This window comes from Triticum urartu, chromosome 1A (genome assembly GCF_056163025.1).
Source record: "Triticum urartu cultivar PI428250 chromosome 1A, HENAU_Tu73, whole genome shotgun sequence".
NCBI lineage: Eukaryota > Viridiplantae > Streptophyta > Magnoliopsida > Poales > Poaceae > Triticum > Triticum urartu.
This window is the reverse complement of record NC_141873.1, coordinates 428205273-428231068: the sequence shown is the minus strand read 5'-3', so window position 1 is coordinate 428231068 and position 25796 is coordinate 428205273. Positions and strand designations below refer to the sequence as shown.

Below are 25796 nucleotides of genomic sequence, written 5' to 3'. Positions count from 1 at the left end.
ACTTGAACTCGCCCATCGTGATAGAAACATCCGGAACGATGGAGTTAGCCTCCATGCGCTTGCCGGGAGAGACAACTGCTAAAGGACTAGGCAAAACTTGTGAAACCAATTCATGCCTATTTGTAAACGGTCTCGAGATGAAGCAATGCGATGCACCAGTGTCAAAAAGAACTTTTGCAGGAATATCATTAACAGGAAGGTTACCCATGATCACATCTGACGAGTCCTCTGTCTGAGCTGCATTCATCAAATTGACCTTGGCGGACTTGGGGTTATGCTTGACCACAGTTGTACTTGCCGATCTCACAGGAGGAGGAGGAGGAAGACGCCTCTGGTTGAAACACTTGTTGGCATAGTGACCCTTCTGTTGGCACTTGTTGCACGTGACCTCTGAAAGCGGACGGTGATACGGAGCACTCGATCTTGGAGCTTGAGACGAAGCCTTGTTCTGAAAGCCTGGGTTGGGTGGGTGGGAAGAACCACTGCCACCTTTGCTCTTCTGCTGATACGGCTAACGGAACGGAGGAGGAGGAAGCCAAAACTTCTGCTGCTTGGCCACTTGAGTAGAGGAAGACGGAGTAACATCTCTGACTCGCTTCCTGGAAGCATCACACCTCAACTGAGCAGCCTCTTGCTTCAGTGCCATGTTGTAGAACTCATCGTATCTCAACAGCTCAAAAAGGACAAGAGCGAGCTGAATTTCCTCACGAAGACCACCCCTGAACTGATAGATCATGCTCTTCTCATCAGGCACGTCCTGCTTGGCAAAGCGGGCAAGCTTCTGGAACAATTTGTTGTAGTCATAGACAGACAAAGAGCCTTGCTTCAGGTTGCGGAATTCCTCACGCTTGCTTTCAACCACGCTCTGCGGAATGTGATGAGCGCGGAAATCTTGACGGAAATCATCCCAAGTGATAACACGTCCACCTCTGGAATCCTTGTACTGCTGGAACCACTCTGCAGCCTGATCTTTGAGTTGGAAAGAAGCAAACTTGACGAAATCTTCAGGCCTGACGTTGCTGCACTCGAAATGCTTACACAGATCCACAAGCCAATCGTCAGCATCGGTTGCCTCAACACAATTACTGAAAGTCTTTGGCCCGTTAGCAAGGAACTGGTTGAGTGTAGCAAAGTGACTCTGATTGCTGCCTTGATTCCCTTGACTGCCTTGATTGCGCTCTTGGAGAATTTGCATGATCAGCTGAGTGTTTGCATTGGTTGCGGCCATCACAGCTTGCCATGCCTCTGGAGGAGGTGGAGGTGGATCAGGATTCGGAGTCATGCGCGTTGGAGGAGCCATCCTGAAGAGGTTGACCACCATTAGCACATGACAGATAAATATTGAAGCTGAATCCAACGGAATGAAAATTGCAACATATAGTCTTCACATCCGAACAAAATGAACGAATGCATTTCTCTTGAAGTGGTCACATATTCCTAAATTGCGAAGCCACGAAGAATCAGGTAGAAGGGGTACAACAGCGAGGGATGGAATCAACATGTGACGTCGAAGCAAAACGAATGCCAGAACTCGAAATAAAACCAAGGGTTGGCTTGCGGAATAGGCCGGAACAAATACATGATAGAAATTTCGTCCGAAGTTTTCGTGGTGGGACCTACACGGGCTCGATTGTACAGCACCATCATGTACAAGGCAGTGCACATGACATACGAAGCGTCCCCGAGTCAGCATAGCCAAGGACTCTTTAAGACACAACGAGACCACTGTAAAATCGACCGTGAATAGGCGAACCACTAGACGTCGAACCCCAATTTCATATCATACATCTGTCGGAAAGATATCCTAAGGCTACTTGAATTCCCACCTATGAAATTCCCGAAATTTTCCCGGTTATGCAATCAGGTGTTGGGGATACAGGGGAAGCATAATATCTCACCCAAGCTAGCAAATCCTACATCCAGCTGTATCCATCCTTCAACACATAACCAAGAAACCTTCGGAAACCATCTATCTCAACCTTCGAAAAGCATCCGTTATACAAGTTATGGCGATACTCCCGAACTCCCGCCCCAGTACTGGGTGGCGTCGAGGTTATCTCACCAATGAACTGCATAAAGGAGTTTTTCGATGTCGCTCACAAATCTCAAGTATACCAGAATTGCAACGATAAAATTGTGACGACAACACCTCGGAGCTCAACTCCCCGGGACACTGCCACAACCCCTAAAGACAGGAGGCACCAAGAACAATGTTCTCGTCACAAAACCATCGGAACAAAACCAAGATACTCGCGTGATCCTAAAAATTTTTTTAGTGAAATTTGAGAAGAGAAGAGTCAAAACTCTACGTCAGGATGCCTTACCAGAGCGATGAGGAGACTGGGAAGTAAAAAGAATTCCTAAGCTCTCCGATATATAATTCCTAAGGACTCAAAACATTTTTCTAGACACAACTCGGCTGCTAAAAATGATCAAGCAATGGGGGCTCCTAAGGTCGGGGAAGGCTCTGATTACCAACTTGTAACGCCCTCGATGCGGCTATATCTCCCACGTGTCGAGGCACGACTTAGAGGCATAACCGCATTGAAAGCAATGTCGCAAGTCAGGAAATCATCACACATCCCATGTACATAAATAATATAAAGGGGAGGTACATAGTTGGCTTACACTCGCCACGTCACATCAAAGTACATAAATAACATCCATCATACAAATCACTCATGGCCCGACTACGGTGCCAAAATAGAAAAGACCCCCAACATGCGACAAGGCCCTGAATCGAACCCCAACTAGGCACCACTACTGATCATCGGGAAAGGAAACATAGTAACGCTGAGAGTCCTCGTCGAACTCCCACTTGAGCTCGTACTCGTCACCTGGAGCGGAATCACCTGGACCTGCATCTGGAATTATAGTATTTGTGAGCCACAAGGACTCAGCAATCTCGCACCCTCGCGGTCAAAACTATTTAAGCTTATAGGAAGGATAAGGCAAGTATATGTGGAGCTGCAGCAAGCGACTAGCATATGTGGTGGCTAACTTATCCGCAAAAGAGAGCGAGAAGAGGAGGCAAGGCGCGAGTGAGAAACTAGAGGAACATCCTGCGCAAGCTAATTAATTAAGGTTTAAGTTATCTACAACCGGACATTAACAAATTCCCATCTGCCCATAACCGCGGGCACGGCTTTCGAAAGTTCAATCCCTGCAGGGGAGTCCCAACTTAGCCCATGACAAGCTCTCACGGTCAACGAAGGAATAGACCTCCTTCCAAGACGTTCCGATCAGACTCGGTATCTCGGTAACTCAAGACACTTCGACAGGTTAAAACAAGACCAGCAACACCGCCCGAATGTGCCGACAAATCCCGATAGGAGCAGCACATATCTCTTTCTCAGGGCACACTCAGATTGTCCTAGGTACGGGTAGGCCAGCCCAGAGTTGCCCCTGGTGGCCATCGGTAGCTGAAAGGGTGGACCAACACTCAGAGGAGCACTGGCCCGGGGGGGTTAAAATAAGATGACCCTTGAGTCTGCAGAACCCAAGGGAAAGAAAAGGCTAGGTGGCAAATGGTAAAACCAAGGTTGGGCATTGCTGGAAAAGCTTTAATCAAGGCGAAATATCAAGGGGTTCCCATTATAACCCAACCGCGTAAGGAACGAAAAATCCGGGAACATAACACCGATATGACGGAAACTAGGGCGGCAAGAATGGAACAAAACACTAGGCGAGAGGCCGAGCCTTCCACCCTTTACCAAGTATATAGATGCATTAAGATAACATAGCAATATAGTGATATCCCAACAAGCAAATAAAAGATGTTCCAATAGGAACGGCTCCAATCTTCACCTGCAACTAACAACGCTATAAGAGGGGCTGAGCAAAGCGGTAACATAGCCAATCAACGGTTTGTTAGGACAAGGTGGGTTAAAGGTTCAATCATGCAATTGGGAGGCTGACAAGCAAATGGTAGGCATTGTAGCAGTGGCAAAGCAAAAGAGCGAGCAAACTAGCATAGCAAAGATAGTAGTGATTTCGAGGGTATGATCATCTTGCCTGCACAGTTGTTAAAGCTGACTGGATCCTCACAAGCAAACTCAACGGGCTCCTCGGTAGCGAACTCGTCTCCCGGCTCTAACCAACAAGACAAACAAGCAACAAGGATACAATCAACCACGTGCAAGACCAAGCAATATGATGAAATGATGACATGTTATGCGGGATGCAAAATGCAAGATATGACAGGAAATGCATGAACCTGGCCTCAACTTGGAATTCCAAGGGTGCCACTGGATAGAGGGGACGAAATCGCTTGAAAGCGATATAAGGATCATTGGAATCGGAGTTACGGTTTGGAAATGGCAAGCGTTTTAAGATATGACACCGGTCTGCGATTTACAGCAAGTAGGCATCTAAATGCAATGAAATAAACATGCTACAGCCACCAAACATGAAAACAAAATACATGGCAGTGATGTACACAAGATGGTTAACAAAACACTAGCACTGAGCCATAGGCAAATTCATCCATTAAGGGGTTCAAACAAGCATGGCAAAAACGAATATGCAAAACAGATTTCAGATAGTGAAATTAACACTAGCCTGAAATTTCAGATCACGAAGCCCTCTTCGGAGCAGCAAAACCACATGTTAGATAACCTGAACATGACAAGTAAGAACATGGCCTGGAGCTACTCAACAAGCTTAACAAAACACCCAAAGTGACCTGGGGCCAAAAGGGTTCACAAGATACTCTACCGAGCTCACGAACATAGCTCGAACACAATCAGTTTTCAGACTTAGTGAAAACTGAGACATGCTGAAATTATAACTCACGAAGGCATGTAAACGAGCTCGATGCACTCACTACGGTGCAAGTCATGGCAAGGCAAGCATATATCCAGAAAGAAGACACAATATGCTAGCTACACATGGAAATAACAAAGGCATAGCATGCATGGAACACTAACGGTAGCATCGGCAAAATCGCAAACAAGTTGACGATCTGCCCAGATTAACAACGAAGCAAAAGTTGAGCTCGATTGAGTCAACCTAGAGCACTCCACATATACAAACAAAGACATGGATGGATAGAGCATAACATAAATATCAAAACTCCCTTACTGATCATCCTCAAAAGAGGCACGGATCACTAGGAAACAAGCTGGACATATAGCATCGCGAACTAAAATATCCCAGACTTAGTGAAAATCACTAAGTCCCTGAAATCAGCAATCTCAGGTACCTCTCTTCGCAAGCTTGCACAAGACAACACACACATCCTAAAAATGCATGGGTGGCACCTCTGTAAAGAAGACAAAATTCTTAACAATTAATCCCAAAGGGGCACAGGCATATCATGCACGGATTAAACATGGCAAAAAAGACAAAAGTGCATGATGAACTAACGGATCTGCAATTTAACTCACGAAGCCTCCTTCTAACAGCATTTTGGGCATCAAGATGACCTCAAATGCAAATTATGCAATGGAATGAAATGATGTACATGTCGAGGCGAAGATTTTGATATATCATATGCCCAAAACGGAGCTACGGTTGCAGAGATACGAGCAGTCAAAGGATGCATAAAAAATATGGAGATTAGGGTTTCGGGGAGAGGTCAACCGGATCTAGATCTGGATCTCGCGGCACTGTAGCAGCCCGAGCTCGGGCTCGCCGGAAATGGCGCGCGGCGGCCGGAGATGGAAGGAGAGGGCCGGGGCCGGCCGGTCTTGGCGGCGAGGAGGGGCGGCGCGGCCGGGGACGGGCGGCGGCGACCCGGCGACGAGGCGGCGGGGCGCGGCGGAGGCGCGAGGCGGCGATGGCGCGGCGGCGGTGGAGCGGATCCGTCCACCGGAGCCGGACGGGACGGCGGAGCCGGCGTCGGGTGGAGGAGGCGCGGGGAGGGCGGCGCCCGGGCCCGGGAGGGCCCCGCGTGGGCCGGGCGGGCCTCGGCGGCGGCGGGGAAGTGGTCCGGGCGGCGACCACTAGGAGGGCGACACGTGGCGGCGGACGGGGAGGCCGGACATGTCCGTCGGTGGCGGGTGTGTCCGGCGGCGGCGGATCTAGAATTTAGGGTTAGGGACGAGGGGAGACCCGAGATCTGAAATGGAGGGGGTATATATAGGCATAGAGGGAGCTAGGAGAGTCCAAATGAGGTGCGGTTTTCGCCCACGCGATCGTGATCGAACGCTCTAGGACATGGATCAGAGTAGAGGTGGGTTTTGGGCCAAATTTGAGGGGTGTTGGGCTGCAACACACACGAGGCCTTTTCGGTCCCTCGGTTAACCGTTGGAGTATCAAACGAAGTCCAAATGATACGAAACTTGACAGGCGGTCTACCGGTAGTAAACCAAGGCCGCATGACAAGTCTCGGTCCAATCTGGAAACGTTTAATCCCCACACACGAAAGAAAGCTAGAAATGACCACCGGAGGAGAACGAAGCGCCGGAATGCAAAACGGACAACGGGGAAAATGCTCGAATGCATGAGATGAATATGTATGCAAATGCAATGCACGAGATGACATGATAAGAGATGCACGAAAAAGAAAACAACACACGGAGACAAAGACCCGAACCCGAGAAATAAATATAACTTAACACCGGAAACGGCAAGAGTTGGATACAAATATGGAAAGTTACATCCGGGGTGTTACAATGGGCCAAGGGCACCAGCCCCAAGAGGCCCATGCGCCTGGGGAAACCCTAAAGGAAGAGTCCCAGCAGGGGAAGGCACCTCCTAGGTGCCTTTGGGGGGGAGGACTCCTCCCCTGGCCGCCGCCCCCTTGGAGATTGGATCTCCTAGGGGCTGGCGCACCCCCCCCTTGGGATCCCTATATATAGTGGGGTAGGAGGGCCTCTCAAACATACCTTTTGCCTTTGGTGCAGCCCCTCCCTCTCTCCCAAGTTCTTCTCCTCTTCTGCGGTGCTTGGCGAAGCCCTGCAGGATTGCCACGCTCCTCCATCACCACCAAGCCGTTGTGCTGCTGCTGGATGGAGTCTTCCTCAACCTCCCTCTCTCCTTGCTGGATCAAGGCATGGGAGACGTCACCGGGCTGTACGTGTGTTGAACGCGGAGGTGCTGTCCGTTCGGCACTAGGATCATCGGTGATTTGAATCACGATGAGTACGACTCCATCAACCCCGTTCACTTGAACGCTTCCGCTTAGCGATCTACAAGGGTACGTAGATGCACTCTCCTTCCCCTCGTTGCTGGTCTCTTCATAGACAGATCTTGGTGACACGTAGGAAAATTTTGAATTTCTGCTACGTTCCCCAACATTAGCCGCCCTAATTTCTGCTTAAGGGGCATAAAACGACATTTTTTCTCCAATGTCAAGACTGCTGAATCGGCATTGATCCGGTCCGATGAGTGCAGGATTGCTGAAACCCGGCGCACCCAATGGGTCGTCGACTCGCCTTCTTCCTGGACACAGGAGGCCAAATCCACAATTGACATGGGCTGCTTGCATGTGTCCTTCAAATTCTAGATAAACCAGGCCTTTAACTCAGCCCATGACCCAACAGAGTTAGCCGGTAGTCCCTTTAACCAAGTACGAGCCGTCCCTTCCAACATCATATGGTGAAGTACTTAGAGCATGCAGCCTCATCAACATCCAACAGTTCCATCACCATCTCATAACTCTCAATCCATGCTTCAGGAGGTAAATCGGCAGTGTAATTGGGCACCTTACGGGGACCTTTGAAATCCTTGGGAAATCGTACGTCACGCAAAGACGAGGTCAAACACGGTATACCCAAAGTCCTGAAAGTTACACTTGTCTCGACCGAAGTCATCGGATGAACCGGATAAGGTTGACAAGCCGCGTACTACGCCGCCAGTTCGGCCTCTCGACGTGCTCTACCTTGGTCCACCACGTTCTGAGCATCGGCACCACCACCTGCCGGGTTATGGCCACGAGGCGGATTATGATTCCGCGCACTGCTTGACACGGCTGGCTCATCAATATGTCTGTTGTAACTCTGGCTTGGGCGGGGGGGTGGAATGAATCCTCTCACGGCTGTTGGAATAAGCCTGCTGCTGAGCAAAGCTGTTGAAGGAGCTCTCTAGTCCGTCGCGTCTCAACCGCTATTGGGGACTCACCTTCGACTGGGAGAGCCGCCAATCGTGAAGCGGCAGCGACCATGTTATCCAAGGGGTTAGAATAATGACCCGGCGGCGTCGGTACATGCTGCGGCATTGGCACGTGCTGCGACGGGTTATTGTTTTGACGAGGCGGGTCCATCGTGCGATGTTGAACCGGTGCGCCCGTTCCCGGTGCCTCGGTCCGGTTTACCACTGGCTGCTTACTGGTCCCTGCTCCGAGCGTGTTGAAGAGGTTTATCGCCTTGTAAACCAAAGGTAGGCGGGTCTGATGCCGTCTCCTCATGACATCATTTGACGCATTCTGATCTAGCATAAGCCGGAAGGACTCTGATTGAATCCGTTGCACCTGGGCCTCCAACTCGGTCCGCATTGTGGCCATCCTTACATCCTCGGCTGCCAGGTCTTCCTTGGCTTGAGTTATCTGATCTCTCACCTTGGCGACTTCCGCATTATGTTCATCCCGGTTTGCCGCGCTAACCTCGGCCGTCATTAGCGTTGCTAAAGCGTCAAGTAAACCGGACAAGACTTGAGCCGGCGGGCGTGCAGGGCCACCTGCCTCGGCCGCCGTTGCCGCTGCTGATCCGAAAATCGACGCTGCCGCAGTTGAGGAATTCTGCCCTGGATGTGTACCGGCCATGAAGATTGCGACTCGGTTCGGCGGCTCGTAGGGATCCGGAATACTGTTACCATCAGAATAGCCCCCAAGCTGGTCGTCTTGCAGTTGTTATAACGACTCGGTTTCTCCAGTAGATGACTCGCCATCGGAGTAAACAATGGTCTCGCTACCAGATACCGGTCTATCCTCAGATTCCACCCCGTGGATGAATCCCACGAAGGCACGCTTCATGGCAGGCTGAACCCGGGCGGGTCTCTCGCACTGAGCCGTCTCGATGATGTCGGTGCAGATGTCCGACTCAGGGACCGGTTCGTCAATCTTGCCGATGAAGACGTGAATTCCACCAAAGGGGACCCGGTACCCGTACTCAATGGAGCCGGCCTCGGGGCCCTAGCCTGCGTCGTCGATGTAGAGCTTGCCGCGACGATTCTTAGTCATCCGGCCCACAGCGTACCCCTTGATCCCTTCAAAGCTGCCCTTTAAGAACTCGAAACCACCGTGTGCTGGCCCCACGGTGGGCGCCAACTGTCGTGGAATTGTCACGGCAGATGTCCTAGTGTGAGGACTTAGTCGTGGAGCCATCGCAATGAGGTTAGCTTAAAGGGGTTAATCAGGACAAAGGACACGAGGAGTTTATACTAGTTCGGCCCCTTACGGTGAAGTAAAAGCCTAATCCAGTTTGAGGTGGTATTGCTAGGGTTACGATGACCAGGGAGCGAATACGCTTGACCTGGCTATCGATGTGTTGTTTCTTGTCCCTAAACCGCCGCCGGGTCGTCCCTTTATATACACAGGTTGACGCCCAGTCGGTTTACAGAATCCCGGCCGGCTCATAAACGTGTCCGACTCGGTATCTACTCTTTCCTAACGTACAATACAAGTTACACACTTTATGGCGGTTTACATCTATGGGTCCTAACCCGTCTCTAGGCCTTGGGCCTTGCTATTAAGTGTCTCTTGTAAAGCGCCATCCTTCATGTCTTCTTGGGCTTTAATACAGGTGAGTCACTATGGTCATAACCCGGCCCCTCCAGGGCGGTTTATACTCAATAGTTATATCCCCAACAGTCACCAAAAACACATAACTCATAATACAAATCATCATCAAACGTTAAGCGTGCGGACCCTACGGGTTCGAGAACTATGTAGACATGACCGAGACACATCTCCGGTCAATAACCAATAGCGGAACCTGGATGCTCATATTGGTTCCTACATATTCTACGAAGATCTTTATCGGTCAAATCGCAATAACAACATACGTTATTCCCTTTGTCATCGGTATGTTACTTGCCCGAGATTCGATTGTCAATATCCTCATACCTACTTCAATCTCGTTACCGGCAAGTCTCTTTACTCGTTCCGTAATGCGTCATCCCATAACTAACTCATTAGTCACATTGCTTGCAAGGCTTATAGTGATGTGCATTGCCGAGAGGGCCCAAGATGCCTCTCCGATACTCGAAGTGACAAATCCTAATATTGATCTATGCCAACCCAACAAACACCTTTGGAGACACCTGTAGAGCATCTTTATAATCACCCAGTTACGTGTGACGTTTGATAGCACACAAGGTGTTCCTCCGGTATTCGGGAGTTGCATAATCTCATGGACAGAGGAATATGTATAAGTCATGAAGAAAGCAATAGCAATAAAACTTAACGATCAATATGCTAAGCTAACGGATGGGTCTTGTCGATCACATCATTCTATAATGATGTGATCTTTTTCATCAAATGACAACAGATGTCTATGGTTAGGAAACTTAACCATCTTTGATTAACGAACTAGTCAAGTAGAGGCATACTAGGGACACTTTGTTTTGTCCATGTATTCACACATGTATCAAGTTTCCGGTTAATACAATTCTAGCATGAATAATAAACATTTATTATGATATAAGGAAATATAAAATAACAAATTTATTATTGCCTCTAGGGCATATTTCCTTCAAGAAATACACGGACTGCCGGACTGATGTTCTTTTGGATTCGGGCATGTAAAATCTAAGCACACTTGCCTCTTTTTGATTGTGACCGGGCATACAATCCAGCGCGCTGTATGGATCGGGGTACATTTGAATTTTAATTACTAACGGATATATACAAAATATCGTTGGATGACGGCTTTCCGCATCCGTGTCCATGGATGGATGCGGGAGGAAATTTGCGAGTCACCGTTGAAGATGCCCTTAGTAGGCATTCTACATGCATATGTGTATGTCGTGAACCATCTGCTCTCGAGTACTCCAATGAGGTAATGACAAGTTAGAACGAGGTGCCAGTCTACCACAATCAGACCAGCCAATCCAGTAATCACATGTTGGACAACCAAAGCCCTCTCGCAAACATCTTACTCTGATCCATTTAGTACAAAGTTGTGCTAAATCAGCGACACTTAATATGGATAAAAGGGAGTACTGTTTTCTAGTTTTTTTAAAAAAAAGGATGTACCCTGGCTTTTGCATCTGGGCGATGCATACAGTCATTTTTTCTTATTATTTCATAAAAAACTTAATTAGTTTTGGCATCTCTGCTTCTCAGCTCTTTGATGACATGTAATTTTGACTAAATAAACCAATGCAGACATGGCGCTACGGTGCTAGTGATGAGTGTTGACTTGATCAATCTTAAGCTCCGTCGGCTTAGCACGGCGAGGTTCTGGAACTCGCCATGGCTGCATGGTCTGTGTCCCCGCGACTTAGCACCGAGCATCTTTGCCATCTCCCGCAAGAAGAATTCTTCTGTCCAGCAAGTGCTTACCAACAACAACTGGATCTCCCTCATTGACACCTCCAATGGCCTATTACTTTCACATGTCCAACAGTTTACTGACCTCTGGAAGAAGATATCTACGATCTAGAGATCGATGGCATTGAAGATTCCATCACTTGGAAATTCACCAAGGATGGAGTGTACTCTGCTTCCTCGGCCTACAAGGCACAATTTGAGGGACTCACTTTGTCCTATCTCATTCACTCAGTATGGAGGGTTTGGGATCCGCCAAGATGCAAGTTCTTTGCTTGGCTAATCCTTCAAAATAGGATTTGAACTTTGGATCGCCTTATACGTCGCGGCTGGCCAAACTGTGGCCTCTGGCCACTTTGCAAGCAATGTCAAAAGTCGGCCGCCCATCTCCTCTTCCAGTGCCGCTACACCACCCGCATTTGAAATCATATTCTTCCGTGGCTTGACACGCATCACATTTCTACGACGGTTTGGCAGACGAGGGCTTCGGTGAGAGAATGGTGGAATGGCAACCTACAGATTCGCCTTGGATCCCCTAAGGCGTTCGCCTCCTTGATGATGCTCATCTTATGGGAGATATGGACGGAGCGTAACGCCAGGGTCTTTTGATACACGGCCATCCCTTCCATGGTCCTAATCAGTAAGATCAAAAAGGAGGTGTCTCTTTGAGCGGTGGCGGGTGCGAAGGACATGAGAGTTTAATGCCGCGAGAGTATGACCTTTTTTGCCACTTTGCGCCTCTTGTTCGAAACCTTCTTTCTTAATCAATGAAATGACAAATCTTTTGCCTTGTTTCAATTTTTTTTTGTTAACCTCCGTGAATCCATTGCTTAGTTAATCATTTGATGACATGGCATTGCGTGTGAGCTAGCATTCTGATGAGGCTCATTCGCTCTCCACTAGCCCAATGACAAGTCAGAATGAGGCGCCAGTCTACCACAATCAGATTACCCAATCCAGCAATGACATGTCAGCCCACCAAAGCGCGTCCACAAACAACTTGATCAGTCCTGGCAGCATATCTCGGTGGTGCAAACCTTTCCAATCAATCTCCCAGACAGATCCTCGGAAATGTTTTCGTCGATCATGGCCCCCAACCAGTCCCAAGCTTAGCTCGTTAAACTAAATTCTAATCTAGTCGACATCCGGATCCGGTGGTCAGCTGGGGAGCGCACTGAGCTGCTGTGCCAATCAGGCTGCTCCAACCTTGTGTGATCATGCATGCCATCAGATACACCCCAGATTGATAGCTGCTCGACCTCTCTGCTACCTGCGTGCTGCCTTTTCCAGACGTGCACGCACAATGGACGTCACAGCAACTCTAACACACCGATTCATTTCATCCGCACGCATCTGTTTAAATCGGCACGGATAGAAAAATCAGCCCAACGCGCCACCCAAACGGACGTGTATTCATTTTTCGTCCGCCTGTCGACCCATTTTCGACCCAATTTTGAGTATCATTTACATCGGCGCGGACACAAAGCGGACGTGCACGGTGCGCGCCAACTACTCTCCTTGGCCTGCCAGTCGGTGGCGCATTGGCCATCCTCTTCTCTCCCACCCCATATCGACAGCAAACCCCCGTCTGTCGTCGCCCCGTCGCCGCCGCCGCCTATTTCCCGTGCCTCCGCGTGAGCCAGTGCCGACACACCCTCACCCCAACGCCGTCACCTCCTACGTAGCCGCGACCGCCGCCTCGCCGTCAGGGCACCGAAGCTTCCCACCCCACCCCCGACGCCGCTGCGAGCAGGAGGCCGCCTCCCCTGCCCCGGCTAGCTCCTTCGTCCGACAACGCCCGCTGTCCTGACACCAGCACACTCGTCAGACGTCGCCAGGGAAGCCACCAGGTCCAAGGGAGGCGCGTTTCTCTTCGCTGACCAGCTTCTTCGTCGACGCCCGCTAGCCGTTCGACAGTCTACCAAGGTACAAAATTGACTCGGTCGACGAGTTCTTTTTCCACAATTTCTTTTGCGACTCTGACGATTCCTCGAACGATGAGGAGGAGGAGATCTTGGCTGACGTGTTGGTCCATGACCACCTTAATAGGCAGCGGCCATTGTTCCGTGGCTCCATTCCGGGCATCTTTCGGTGTTGACTCGCAACCAAGAGAGCGGCCATTTCTTTCTTTGGAAGGACTACTTTGACACAACCAACCCACTATTCAAACATCATAAATTTCGGCGACGTTTCCGTATGGGTAGGCATCTTTTCAACCGTATTAGAGAGGGGCGGTCAGATACGATAATTATTTCAAGTGCAAAGAGGATGCCCTTAAAAAGATTGGCTTCTCATTTTATCATAAATCCACTGCAGCCATCCGGATTCTTGCATATGAAGTGCCCGGTGATCTCATTGATGAGTACGTCTGTATGAGCGAGTCTACATGCCTAGACTCCATGTACAAGTTCTGCAAGCTATGATTGTCGTGTTTGGCCCTGAGTACTTGAGAGAGCCGACTGCTTAAGATACAGCCCGCTTGTTGGCGATGAATGCCAGCAGGGGCTTCTCAGGGATGCTTGGCAGCATAGATTGTATGCACTAGGAGTGGAAGAACTGCCCTTCTGCTTGGCAAGGGCAATATGAGAGCCATGTCAGGGCTTGCACTGTCGTACTTGAGGCCGTGGCCTCACAAGATCTTTGGATCTGGCACTCTTTTTTCGGCACGGCCGGATCGCACAATGATATCAACGTGCTTCAACGCTCGCCGGTGTTTGCAGGGATTGCCGAAGGCAACAGCCTGCCAGTGAATGTTACCATCAACGACCACGACTACGACAAAGGATACTACCTAGGTGACGGTATCTATCCCCAGTGAACCACTATTGTGAATACAATCCCCAACCCTATCGAAGAGAAGAGGAAAAGATTTGCCCAAGAGCAAAAGAGTGCTAGGAAGGACGTCGAGCATGCCTTTGGTGTTCTGCAATCTCGATGAGGCATCGTTCGGTATCCTGCTAGGACTTGGAGCAGTAAGAAGTTGTGGGAGGTGATGACTGCTTATGTGATCATGCACAATATGATCGTAGAGAATGAGCGCCCGGAACATATCTACAATCAAGGGTTTCAGTTTCATATGAGAATGTTGTGCATAAGCATGGAGGAGCGGCAACTTTTGAACAGTTCACCCAATTTCATCTTGAAATGCGTGATTAGAAAACCCACATGCAGCTGCAAAATGATTTGGTTGAACATACGTGGGCTCATGTTGGCAACCAATAGATGTATTTTTTATATGTATTTGAAACAATTTAATTTTTACTCGGCTTGTAAAACTATGCTAAATTTATTTGGTTGTGAAACTATACTTTATTTGGTAGTGAAACTATACTATTTTTGTTTGCTTGTGAAACTATGTAAAATGTGTGTATATTTGTTTAAAAACGGCGGTCAGTCGGTCATGCCGGTAAATATTGATGGATGTGTTGGACGCATTACCGATCCAAACGATAAACAGGTCGAACCTCGAGCGGGCGGCCGACCTAAATAAATAAAATCGCCGTCCGTTTGAATCATGGGTTGGAGTTGCTTTCACGGTGTTGACCTGTAAGCTTGGATGGAGCCGTGGCGTCCACATGCTCGATCAGTTGGATTGGGTTCTGAAACGTCTCGGAGCAAGGAATATCGAAGTCGCATGGCTCGTAGAGTCGCCACTCACCAACTTTACCGCTCCGTTAGTGGGAGCGAGTGGCAGGACTTCTCCGGCACCCTGCCGACCTTGCTTTGCTTACTTGATGCATGTGCCATGTATGTCTACTGTTTTTCTCCTGGGTGGTGGCATTTGTGAACCATATGTCATGCATGTGTACGTTTCCCCGATAGGCAGGCATCAGTTTGTGCGCGTGCACTTTCTGTGGCCTCGCTATCTGTATGTGCATTTTGTGTCAATGCCAAAGTATGAAAATCCCGATAATGTTATAGGTACATAGATCTGGAGATGGTCGTATCGGTTTGATATAGCCATGCTCGAAAGACTTAAGCACCGTTTATATTGATAAAATTAAACCAATAGATTTAGGGCATTGTGTAAGTAGTTTTCAAGAAAAAATGATAAGCTCCTGGGTTTAAGCAAGTTTGCTCCATTGAGGCGAGGCCCAGAGGCACCATCCATCTTTGCTCACGGCGCGTCGTCGGTGGATGCAGGAGGGAGAAGATTTCAGCACCCCTAAGGAACTGGATGTAATTTCCATTTTTCTGTAAAGATGTGTTTGTAAAGACTTTATGATACTTATAAGATGTGGTCTTAGGCTTCTTCGACAAAAAGAAAATAAAAATACATGCATGTGTCCGTATTATGGTAGGCTTAGTGGTTCTACTTTGAGAGATCAATACCGGTTAGAAGATGCTCGTCAACTCTCAAACACCGTTTATAATGTTCATGGCAACTTGATTTAGCTAACATGGCATTTACGTGTCGATTTGTTTCGTCAACATAATATTCATGTGAAAATAAACCTATGGGTTTTCGTCATCCAAATTTTAGATAAAAATGAAAATAAAATAAATAGCTAAAGTGGAGACAAAAGGAAAAAGGCGAAAAAACAAAGACTATATTAGAGGGGGGACATTCAAAAATAATAAAAAATTTATAAATTTAAACATATAATTTATTTAAATACAAAATGGGAAACATATATACCCTCAGTCCTGAAATAAGTGTCTTTTGTTTTGTACAACTTTGTAGGGAGTATTACTTATAGTCATAAAATATTGAGGAAATGGTGGAAATTAGAAGTTATACAATTTTCCAAGTCCCCCTTTTCAATTTTTCTATATTGTTATCATGATTTGTATTCATTATTATCACTATTACTCTTTTATAATTCCACTTATGTTACGGAGTGCATGTTTTTCATTTTATTTTCTTTTTTCATTTATTTACTGAATTTTCCCACATTATAAATGTATCGTTGGCCACTAAGTAATGGGTGGCAAAATTTTGATATTCTAAAAATACTTATAATATCGGTATCCAGAATTCTTTTTTAAGTTCTCAAATCTAAAAAATACCGGAGATCAAAGTTTCTTGTGGTGAAACCTGCCAACCCGGGTTCAAGTCCTAAACTTTAGCACAAGTGGTCGTGTTTTTCTGATTTTATTTTAGACGTCGACTACGAGGCATATGTGGCGACTTCGTCAATTTTAAGATATGTCAGCTCATCTCTAGAAGGTGCTCATGGGGGTAGCGCGTGCATCCGTGGATTCATAGGGATGAGTGTGTGCGTTAGTGCGCGTGTATGTGATCATCTGCGTCTGCACCGTGTTTCTAAAAAAAGATTGAGAATTAACTTAGGATATATCTAAAGCTCTTTTTTAACAGAGGGAGGAAATCGAATTTTCATTCATGTACAGGAGTTGTTGAGCATTCCCCACGTCCGTCCAAATGTACACCCCATTTCCCCCCTTTGATAATGATAGAGAAGGCCACTAAGCTAATGAATCATCAGGTGCACGGGGTAGCTAGCCAGGTTGCATGTCGACCCGCGCCTATAAATTGGGAGTGCATGCTGATTCAGTACAAGGCACAACCACAAGCACCTGCAGCCGTGCATGCACACACAAAGGCGCATCAAGATTACCATCCCAGCCGCTGTTCTTTGAGGGAGCATATCCCAGCCGTTGGGTGCGCGCAGAACTAGCTAGCAGTAGAGCTCAAGCATGGCCGTGAAGATGGCATCGGACGGCCTGTGGCAGGGCGAGAACCCTCTCGACTTCGCGCTGCCGCTCCTGGCGGTGCAGATGGCCGTCGTGCTCGTCGTCACGCAGGGCCTCGCCTTCGCCCTCAAGCCACTGCGCCAGCCTAGGGTCATCGCCGAGATCCTGGTATTCATATGCATATATCTATATGCTCCAACTCTAATTTTATGTGTGTGTGTGTCTATATATAGAACATAATAACCTGAGTCCTTGATCATACTACATGACTTGACATCGGTTGCACGGGTATATATGCTCCCGAAAAGAAAGTCACTAAGGCCTAGCGATGCATATTGCCCGAAATGTACTACTTCCTCCGTTCGAGTGTCAAAAACGCTTTTTTATTATAAAACAGACACGTATACATAATTAAATGTACATAGCAGAGTCATGCCGTTTTTGGTCAGAAAAACAAAGTACCGCATAGGCATACTGATAGTATATGGAAATTGCCCAAAAAAGGGTAAATGGAAAAAGTGAGAAACCAGATTTACACTTTAAGTGTACTCATTATTGTAGATTGTATGTTTTTCTTGCCGAGGTAGATAACAGATTATGATTAGGGGGTCATCAGATATAGGAAACTAACAGAGCAGAGAGATTAAGGGGTATGGTTCCTGCTAAAATTCTCAATCTTGGATCTGTGATTGTTTGGCGGAGATTCTACCGTAATTATTATGGATGGCTAAGATTGCTTGATTGGATCAAACACTAACTAATAAAGTACTACATTTTAAAAACAGTATTTTTACTATCTGCTATATAGCCATGACGATATCCACGAGTAGAAAATTCGCCAACATGCGGCATGGTGAGCAATCTCCAAATCATTCCAGAGTAGAGAGGATGCTGGCGATCAATTCAGACCATGATCTGAAAATGACATGCAAAAAAATGACCGCCCGGTAATGCCGCACAATTGGTGCATACACTGTTGCATGTTGGCTAACACATCAATAATTGTGGACTCCCACGACCTGACGTTGTCAACCCGTTCTGCTGCCTTGGATGACATTCGTTTGACATCACACGATCCAGTGCACTAAGAATTTACTAGACGCGTTTTATAGACCTAGAATAAGGATGAGTCATCTATCGTGGAAGGATCCTGGATACAAACTTTTTGAGATGCTAGACTACCGACTCAAGTTTTTCTTTCCCGGCAAAAAAATAAAAGACTCGACTTTTCTGGTAGCTTTGCAATGCTGAGGTCAGCTTGAATTAGAATTCAAACGCTAATTGTTTTTGGCTTCCAAGCTTCATGTAGCCTTTTATTATGATTTTTTAAAATACATTTACCAGTTTTGAAGAAATTAAAAAAAACACCTTATATGTCGATGCGCAAATACAATTATTGCATGAGCAAAAAAATAGACAGTTTTATTTGCGAGCTGCACAGAGAAACAAAATGTGATGAATATAAATCGTTAATGGTACTACTCTGTTGGTTATTTTAGATCAACATAGTTTTCTTAGGAATAATTGTACTTTTATATAGGCTACATTCGAAAATATTTTCCCAATCCATCATCTTTATAGTGCATTCTAACATGAAAAGGCGTGGCTGGGCCAGGCAGCCCGTGCCATGGCCTGGACTGTGGGAAAAAAATCCTAGCCTGTATTTCAGAGGGTAACACATTTGGCATGTAATTTAAAGGTTAGCACATGATATTAACAACCCCCACTCAAAATAAACATGATATTAACAACTAGTTTTTTTATCCAGAGGTTAATTCGGTGGTTGTACATTTTTTTAAATTTTAAATTATGTGCAACTTTATGATTAAGGGTTAGAGATGTGTGCACATTTCTAGACCCAAAGTTGCACAAAATTTGTGCTTCTCGGCTAGGCTTGATACTCGGTAGAGGTAACAAATACTGGTAATACTCCTAGATGCTTAGAAGTTTGACCAAAAAATATATAAGCCTTTTTTAGATCGCTTGTAAATGGTTTTTCGTAGAATTGCTTGTAAATGGTTTGCATGTCTAATTTGCGCAGGGCGGCATCTTGCTCGGACCTTCGGCCCTGGGCCGGTGGGGCGCCTTCCGCCGCACGATCTTCCCGGAGTGGAGCACCCCCGCGCTAGACACCGTGTCGGGCCTCGGCCTGCTCCTCTTCCTCTTCCTGGTCGGCCTCGAGCTCGACTTCCGCGCCGTTCGACGCGTGGGGCCCCGCAGCGTGGCCATCGCAGCGGCCGGCATCGTGCCTCCGCTGCTCGCCGCCGCCGGTATCGTGCCACTCCTCGACCTCGCCATCCCGGCGCCCCGCCAAGCCTCATACCTCTCGCTGTGCGTGTTCCTCGGCGCCGCGCTCTCGGTGACCGCTCTCCCCGTGCTCGCGTGCATCCTCAAGGAGCTCGGCCTCCTCGGAGTGCCCTTCGGCGAGACCGCCATGGCTGCCGCCGCCGTGAACGACGTCTTCGCGTGGGCGCTCCTCGCGCTCGCTCTCGCCGTGTCCGGCGGGGGCCGCGAGCCGAAGGGACCCCCTCTCGCTCCGGTCTACATCCTCTCGTCGGGCGCCGTCTTCGTGGCGTTCACGTTCTTCGCGCTCCGCCCTCTCATGGCGCGCCTGGCGCGCCGCACAGGCCCCTGCAGCTCGGAAAGCAACCTGACCTGCTCATGCGCCGTCGCGTGCGCGCTCCTAGCGGGCACCGTGACCGACGCCATCGGCGTGCACCCCGTGTTCGGCGCGTTCGTGTTCGGGCTGGCCATGCCCCGGGAGGACGGCTTCGCGGAGCGCATCGGCGAGAAGGTGACGCCGCTGGTGTCCGGGCTGATGCTGCCGCTCTACTTCGCCACGAGCGGACTGCACACGAATGTGGACAACGTCCAGGGCGTGGCCGCGTGGGGGATGGTGGCGCTCGTGGTGGCCGTGGCTGTGGTGGGGAAGTTCACCGGGACGTTCGCGGTAGCGGTCGCCGGGACCGGCATGGCCAGGCGCGAGGCGGCCGCCCTCGGCGTGGCCATGAGCGCCAAGGGTCTCGTGGAGCTCATCGTACTCAACATCGGCAAGGAGAAGAAGGTCAGTAGTACTTGCATACACACGGACGTTGTAAATGTAATTATCAATTGTTACGTACGAGGACTCACGGGCTCATGTGCGTGCAGGTGCTGGACGACACGACGTTCGCCATCTTCGTGATCATGGCGCTGACGACCACGGTGATCGCGACGCCGCTCATGACGGCGCTCTACCGGCATCAGTCCACGGCCACCACGCCGGAGATCGATGGGATGGGGCTCAAAGGAGGCGACGCTTGCCCGGCATAAACTCAGGGATTATCAATCGGTCATAGACTCATACTCCATACTTTGGCAGTGATCCTCGCTGCTGATATGCACCTATGTGAATCGTTTGGTTTGTGTGTTCAACTGTCCATGCATGTACTGAAGTAGGAGAGCTACGAGGTCATGCAGGCAGGAGTTGCTCTGTTTTCTTCTTCTTCTTCTTCTTCTTCTTCTTCTTCTTCTTCTTCTTCTTCTTCTTCTTCTTGTGGCTATCAGCTATCCCTGAGCGATGGCCATGTGCCGTAGCACTACCAAGCTTCGCAATGTATCATTTTGGGTTTACCCATGTAATGTTATTAATTAACTCTGAATGATATCACCCTTTGCTCTTGTTACAATAACACAAGGCTAGTGGCAAGTTGTGACATCCAATGAACAAACGAATTACCAGCTCTTGGCTAATAGGCTTCAAGAGATCATTCTCAACTTAGTGATGCAACTGAAACAATATGGTTTCCTTAAGGAGATGTCCATTCAAGACTGTTGCTTGAGCCTTTGAGTTCTTGCATCGGTGTCACAAGTCAAGAGACCAAATCGTGGTTTAAAACTTGATTTTGCGAAAGCCTTTGACGAAGTAGAACATAATGCTATCCTAGAAATTCTCAAGGCAAAAGGTTTTGAAAATAGGTAGATTGATGACTGGATTCATGCCATCTTAAACACTGGCTCCTCTGTTCCCTTAAATGGGGTTCCTAGGAAAATGTTTTACTAGGCCTCAGGCAAGGAGCAGGCGGTTTTGGACAGAGCAATGAATCTTGGCATCTTGCAACGGCCTCTTAATGTTCCTAGCCACACTGTGTTTCCTATAGTTTAGTATGCAGATGCTACTTTAATAATTCTCCCTGCTGATTATAGACATTTGAATTTGATTTACTTGAAGGCACTGGTGTGGCGTTTTCTGATTCCACCGGTCGAAAGGTTAACTGCCACGAATCAAATTTGATTCCCATTAACATTGAGGAGGAAAATGTGGATTTATTTACCAATACAATGAGTTGCAGAAGGGGCTTCTTCCCTTTTACTCCCTTTACTTATCTTGGTCTACCTCTTGGACTATCCAAGCCCAGAGTGGAGCACTATATGCCCATTGTGTTCAGAACTGAAAGAAGATTGGCAGGTATTTCTTGTTACTTAACCTATGGTAAGGAAAGGAAGCAAATTTACTATCAGGAACTATCTTTGTTGGGCTATAGAATATAAGGAAATATGCCTCTCTGTATCATTCTTGGCTTCAAGATCAACTGCATTTGTTAATTGTAGATAGATGATTGGATTATCTTAAGCCCCGCAAAAATGTTGTCCTTCAAACAAAAAGACATACGAAAAGGGTAATGGTGAAGAATGGGGGGAAAGAGAAAGAAAGCCTACAAGTCTTCCTATTAAGTAATTCCAACCTATCGCATTACCGTGTTCCTAAGAAAAAGGAAATTCCAACCTAGGTTAACCAAATTTGCCACAGCCAAATTTACATGCCACGATCACATAGTCAATAATCTTCAAGTCCGATAAGTTTTCTTTGAAACTTGGACTATGCAAGGTGATGATTGCTTCATCTCAGCATAACAATGACATAACGATTTTATCATCCAGTTCCTATGTTTTTTTAAATTTATTTCAAACGAGACTTAAAGACGTGTAAAATCAGACAACTCTTAATTCTGCCATGTACAAAAAGGAGTTTTGAAGCCTACATTAGAGTCCCGTAGATGACTTTTAAGTTTCTTTTCCTATCTATCCAACATATCACATGCATGAAATACCTTCAACGTGACAATTACAGGCATGGAGTAGACACAACAGGCAATGTTTCTCTGGGTAGCGCAAAGCAATGCTAGTATCGATCGCAGCCATGGAGCATTTCATCTCGGCGAAAAACCGCACTACTGACTGAGGGGCACGCACTCGAGCTTGATCTCAAGCTCCCCGTGCTCGACGTTCTGAAGCCTCAATGCAATCTCCTGCTCCACCTTACCATCGACGATCGAGATAATGCTGTCCTTGGCTAGAATGCTGTTCTCGCTTGCCAAGAATGTGCATATCTGTGTCGATTCTGTGATGATGGAGCTCTGGTACTCTCTTGCTGCAGAGATCAATGGCTGGATATCAACTTCAGCCTCTCCCATTCGGTCGTCAGAGGTGAATGTGTCCTTGTCGAACACTTGCTGTCATGCAGTACAAAGCAGATTGCTAAGAGTATTTTTGGGGGCAGTTTAGGCCTCGTATGCTTATCAAAAAACTTTCTTACACAAATGTGTCACACCAAAATGCAGCCTATCCCTCATCCACAAAATAAGAATAGCAGATAATGATGAGAACTGACTACGCATATGTAAACCTCAACAAGTATAAATTTAATCACTGGCTACTACTTCCTCCGTCCGGAATTAGTTGACGCTCGATACATCCGTTTGAGCGTCAAAAAATTCCGAACGGAGGGAGTATGTTTTATTAGTTAAAATTGGCAGGTATTTCAATACCCAAGAACAATTTAGACACTTAATCTTCAATACCTTAGACATACACATCAAGGATAAAACTCCATTGCGCACACAAAAGCTATTCTAGGACATTCGGTAAAGATGATAACCACAACTTTCCATTGAGATGAACAAGGTAAAATAAATAAAATAAAATCTAGCTGCTAATAAACTTCATGTCCACAGGAAATAACACATACCACTTTAAGAGGCGGCACCGGTTCAGGGATTGATAGCATCAATCTTTCATTCCATATAGGGTTCAGTGTGTTCTTTATCACCTTTGTTTTCATGGACTAAAACGGAGAAATTGTTAAGTGAATTATAAGAAGAAAAAATTGCACGACTAATCTGCCATAACAAACAATGAATGAAATTTGCTTACTTGGTGTCCTAGCATAATCATAACATATGGATCACTTGACATCACATCACGAACAGCTAAATCTGTGCCCCTTATGATGTCGACCTTAATTAATCCAACGAACTCTACCATGCCCACATCCATCTGAAAAATAATATGTACAGTTACAGTAGAAGTAGTGTAAGACTAGCAATGGCTATGACAGTTTGTCGCACCATTTTTTTTCCTCCTTTGTTTTCGGATTCCTTTTTCCTCCAGCTATTTCTGAAAGTACCATGTTTGCTGCCACTATGTTGCTGGTTATGACGTTTTTCTGCTCCATGTTTGTGCAAAGGGCATGCAAATTGTGGATTAGTCACAAACTGTTGAAGCTCGTATTTTTTCCTGCATATATATAGACAAAAAGAGACAAAATGGTTCCGTCAGACAGAGTCAGAGAAAAGTAGCGATGGTAGATGTTACCTAATGAAAACAGCACGGTCCTCTGTCGCAAAATCTTGTCTTGGCTTTTTGTAGTTTTCGGGTAAAAACGCTTCATATTTGGTGTTCACAGTAGCATTTCCACCTGAATTAGCTAAACAATTGACTTCCTCATCTGTCCATTCGTCTAGATTCACTGAAATCACCTGTGCACACTCAACCAAAAATAGTTGATTAGTTCAGTAGAAGATCTGTCAAGAAAATATTCACCATATTAACTCCGTAGGGGTTTCAAAACAAATACAGGAGGCCATTGCGAAAAGTACGGATCAGCTAATTCAAAAAATAAATAATAATAAAGTTATGCTCATGCTTTTTCTAATCAAAATATTGAGCAACTTCAGGGTACAAGTATAAAGTATTGGTCTTATGGATCGCAAAATGTGGAACAAGTCCAGCTAAAGTAAAATTGGAGACGAGAATACGACACAACAACAAGAACTACATAGACCCCATTGCTTACCTTTGATATGTGTACTCCAAGACTTCTGTGAGTTCCAGAGCACTTGATGCAAATGAACGCACCGAAAGGCAAAGCCCTGCAAATGCCCACACCAGTTAACGGTAGTGAGAAAATATTTGCATGGCCTGAATATGATGACGATCGAGCGTTAAGCATTTCGACATAAATTGTAGCAGCCAAAATTGGCATATGTATAGTGTATTTCCACCACGAAACAACACAATCCTAACGAAAACAGCATCAGACGTAGCAGACACAGTAGGAATTAGTAGGTAAGAATGTCGCGCATCTGAAAATTAGCAGACACTTACGCCCATTTTGGATCTGGCGTGCCACAATCTGCACAGAACTTGTTGGCAGGTTGGTTAAGTAGAGTTTCCAATCTGTCCCTTGCATTGGATGGATCTGCGTCTGTTAAGCATTGGAAGTGATCATTGGCAGGCCACATCATAATACAGACAAAGCAAATTTCATCATATATTCGGACGTGTCACTAGCAATACGAGCAAGAAATGAGATCAACGAGGATGGAAATGAAGGAAGGGGGTCAACAAATGTACTGCAGACAGATGAAGGGATAGGAAATTAGTTGTGCAGAGCGCAGACCGCAAAGGCTCAACGAACGTTGAACCAAAGCCTAAAATAAATCATGCATATGCCCCATCTATCCGAACCATCCACGTTGTATTTAAGATAAATCATGGATTCAAATTGAAATTTGCAGGGGCAGAATCACGACGCCAGGGAAAAAGAAAGAAAGAAACCTGATGTATCGGAGTGATCATCGCCGTCGTTTTGGGATGAATATCCACCGCATGTCCTTGGAAGGCAGAAAAGGAGCATCAAATCACAAACTCACATCGAATCCACATGTAGACATGATTTAAGGGGGATTGTAAAAAATTGAAAAATAAAATCAGAGGGGGGAATTGCAGGAGATTGTAATGTGTGCTGCTCACCTCCTGTAATGAGAACTGGGTGTATCATCAAGAAAATGCAGGAGACTGTTCTCCTCGTCCATTCCCTCCTCCTATTCAGATCCTCGTGGCGACGCAGACAAGGACGTGGGCGTGGCGGCGGCCCATCACCACATTCCGCCGATGATGAAATTGTGGATTTGGAGCCCGGCGAGGATCAGATCGGTCGGAGGAAGAGACGGGCCATGGCGACGTCGGAGCTCCTGTCGTTTGGTCTTGGCGCCGTTCCTCGATCGTCGTCGTTTCTGTTTCTGTTTCTGTGGGGGGTGGAAGCGCGGTTGACCAAGAATAGAATAGGCGGTGAAGACGATGTGGACGCCCGAATTATATGCTGACGCACGTGCCCAATATATGTCTGAATCCATCCATCTTCGTCTACTAACTCTGGCAGCATGTGAAATCTCTCTCAAAAAAAAAAAAAACTCTGGCAGCATGCATGCACCGCCGGCATGATGATGATCATTCAGTTTGATTTACTCCCTTCGTTTATAATAGGGTGCTTGGATACGTTTTAGTCTCATGACTAAAAATAGTGGGACTAAAACTTGCTAGCCTCACCCATATTTGGATCTAAATACTAAAGAGATTAAAATCAAGTTAATGAGTATTTATTATCCTC

At 46.9% G+C, this 25796-nt stretch overlaps 2 protein-coding genes and 1 long non-coding RNA gene across 3 annotated transcripts; 1 reads left to right on the top strand and 2 right to left on the bottom strand.

The window, feature by feature from the left end:
* Nucleotides 1-2581: 2581 nt before the first annotated feature.
* On the bottom strand, nucleotides 2582-4090 carry LOC147991543 (uncharacterized). Its single transcript, XR_015613942.1, has 2 exons — nucleotides 4015-4090; nucleotides 2582-2864 (listed from the first exon to the last, which is right to left on the bottom strand). It is a non-coding gene; the product is annotated as an uncharacterized LOC147991543 (long non-coding RNA).
* A 12869-nt stretch (nucleotides 4091-16959) lies between these two features.
* On the top strand, nucleotides 16960-20746 carry LOC125530438 (cation/H(+) antiporter 20). Its single transcript, XM_048694836.2, has 3 exons — nucleotides 16960-17254; nucleotides 19128-20150; nucleotides 20237-20746. The coding sequence occupies exons 1-3, from the start codon at nucleotides 17090-17092 to the stop codon at nucleotides 20396-20398; spliced, it is 1350 nt and encodes a 449-aa protein (XP_048550793.1). The 5' UTR covers nucleotides 16960-17089; the 3' UTR covers nucleotides 20399-20746.
* A 1295-nt stretch (nucleotides 20747-22041) lies between these two features.
* On the bottom strand, nucleotides 22042-25469 carry LOC125530437 (putative ADP-ribosylation factor GTPase-activating protein AGD11). The gene is made up of 9 exons (XM_048694835.2): nucleotides 25160-25469; nucleotides 24965-25020; nucleotides 24512-24611; nucleotides 24201-24276; nucleotides 23720-23883; nucleotides 23473-23641; nucleotides 23279-23401; nucleotides 23094-23189; nucleotides 22042-22578 (listed from the first exon to the last, which is right to left on the bottom strand). Exons 1-9 carry the CDS (start codon nucleotides 25219-25221, stop codon nucleotides 22297-22299), a joined length of 1128 nt encoding a protein of 375 aa, XP_048550792.2. The 5' UTR covers nucleotides 25222-25469; the 3' UTR covers nucleotides 22042-22296.
* Between the last annotated feature and the right edge of the window lie 327 nt (nucleotides 25470-25796).

Coding starts and splice junctions, on each gene's coding strand:
- LOC125530437 (XM_048694835.2), bottom strand. CDS start 25,221: ATGGACGAGGAGAACAGTCTCCTGCATTTTCTTGATGATACACCCAGT. Junction 23,884..24,200: donor TTGGAGTACACATATCAAAG/GTAAGCAATGGG, acceptor GAGTGTGCACAG/GTGATTTCAGTGAATCTAGA. Junction 22,579..23,093: donor CGGTGCCGCCTCTTAAAGTG/GTATGTGTTATT, acceptor ACTGCATGACAG/CAAGTGTTCGACAAGGACAC.
- LOC125530438 (XM_048694836.2), top strand. CDS start 17,090: ATGGCCGTGAAGATGGCATCGGACGGCCTGTGGCAGGGCGAGAACCCT. Junction 17,255..19,127: donor GGGTCATCGCCGAGATCCTG/GTATTCATATGC, acceptor TAATTTGCGCAG/GGCGGCATCTTGCTCGGACC. Junction 20,151..20,236: donor ACATCGGCAAGGAGAAGAAG/GTCAGTAGTACT, acceptor ATGTGCGTGCAG/GTGCTGGACGACACGACGTT.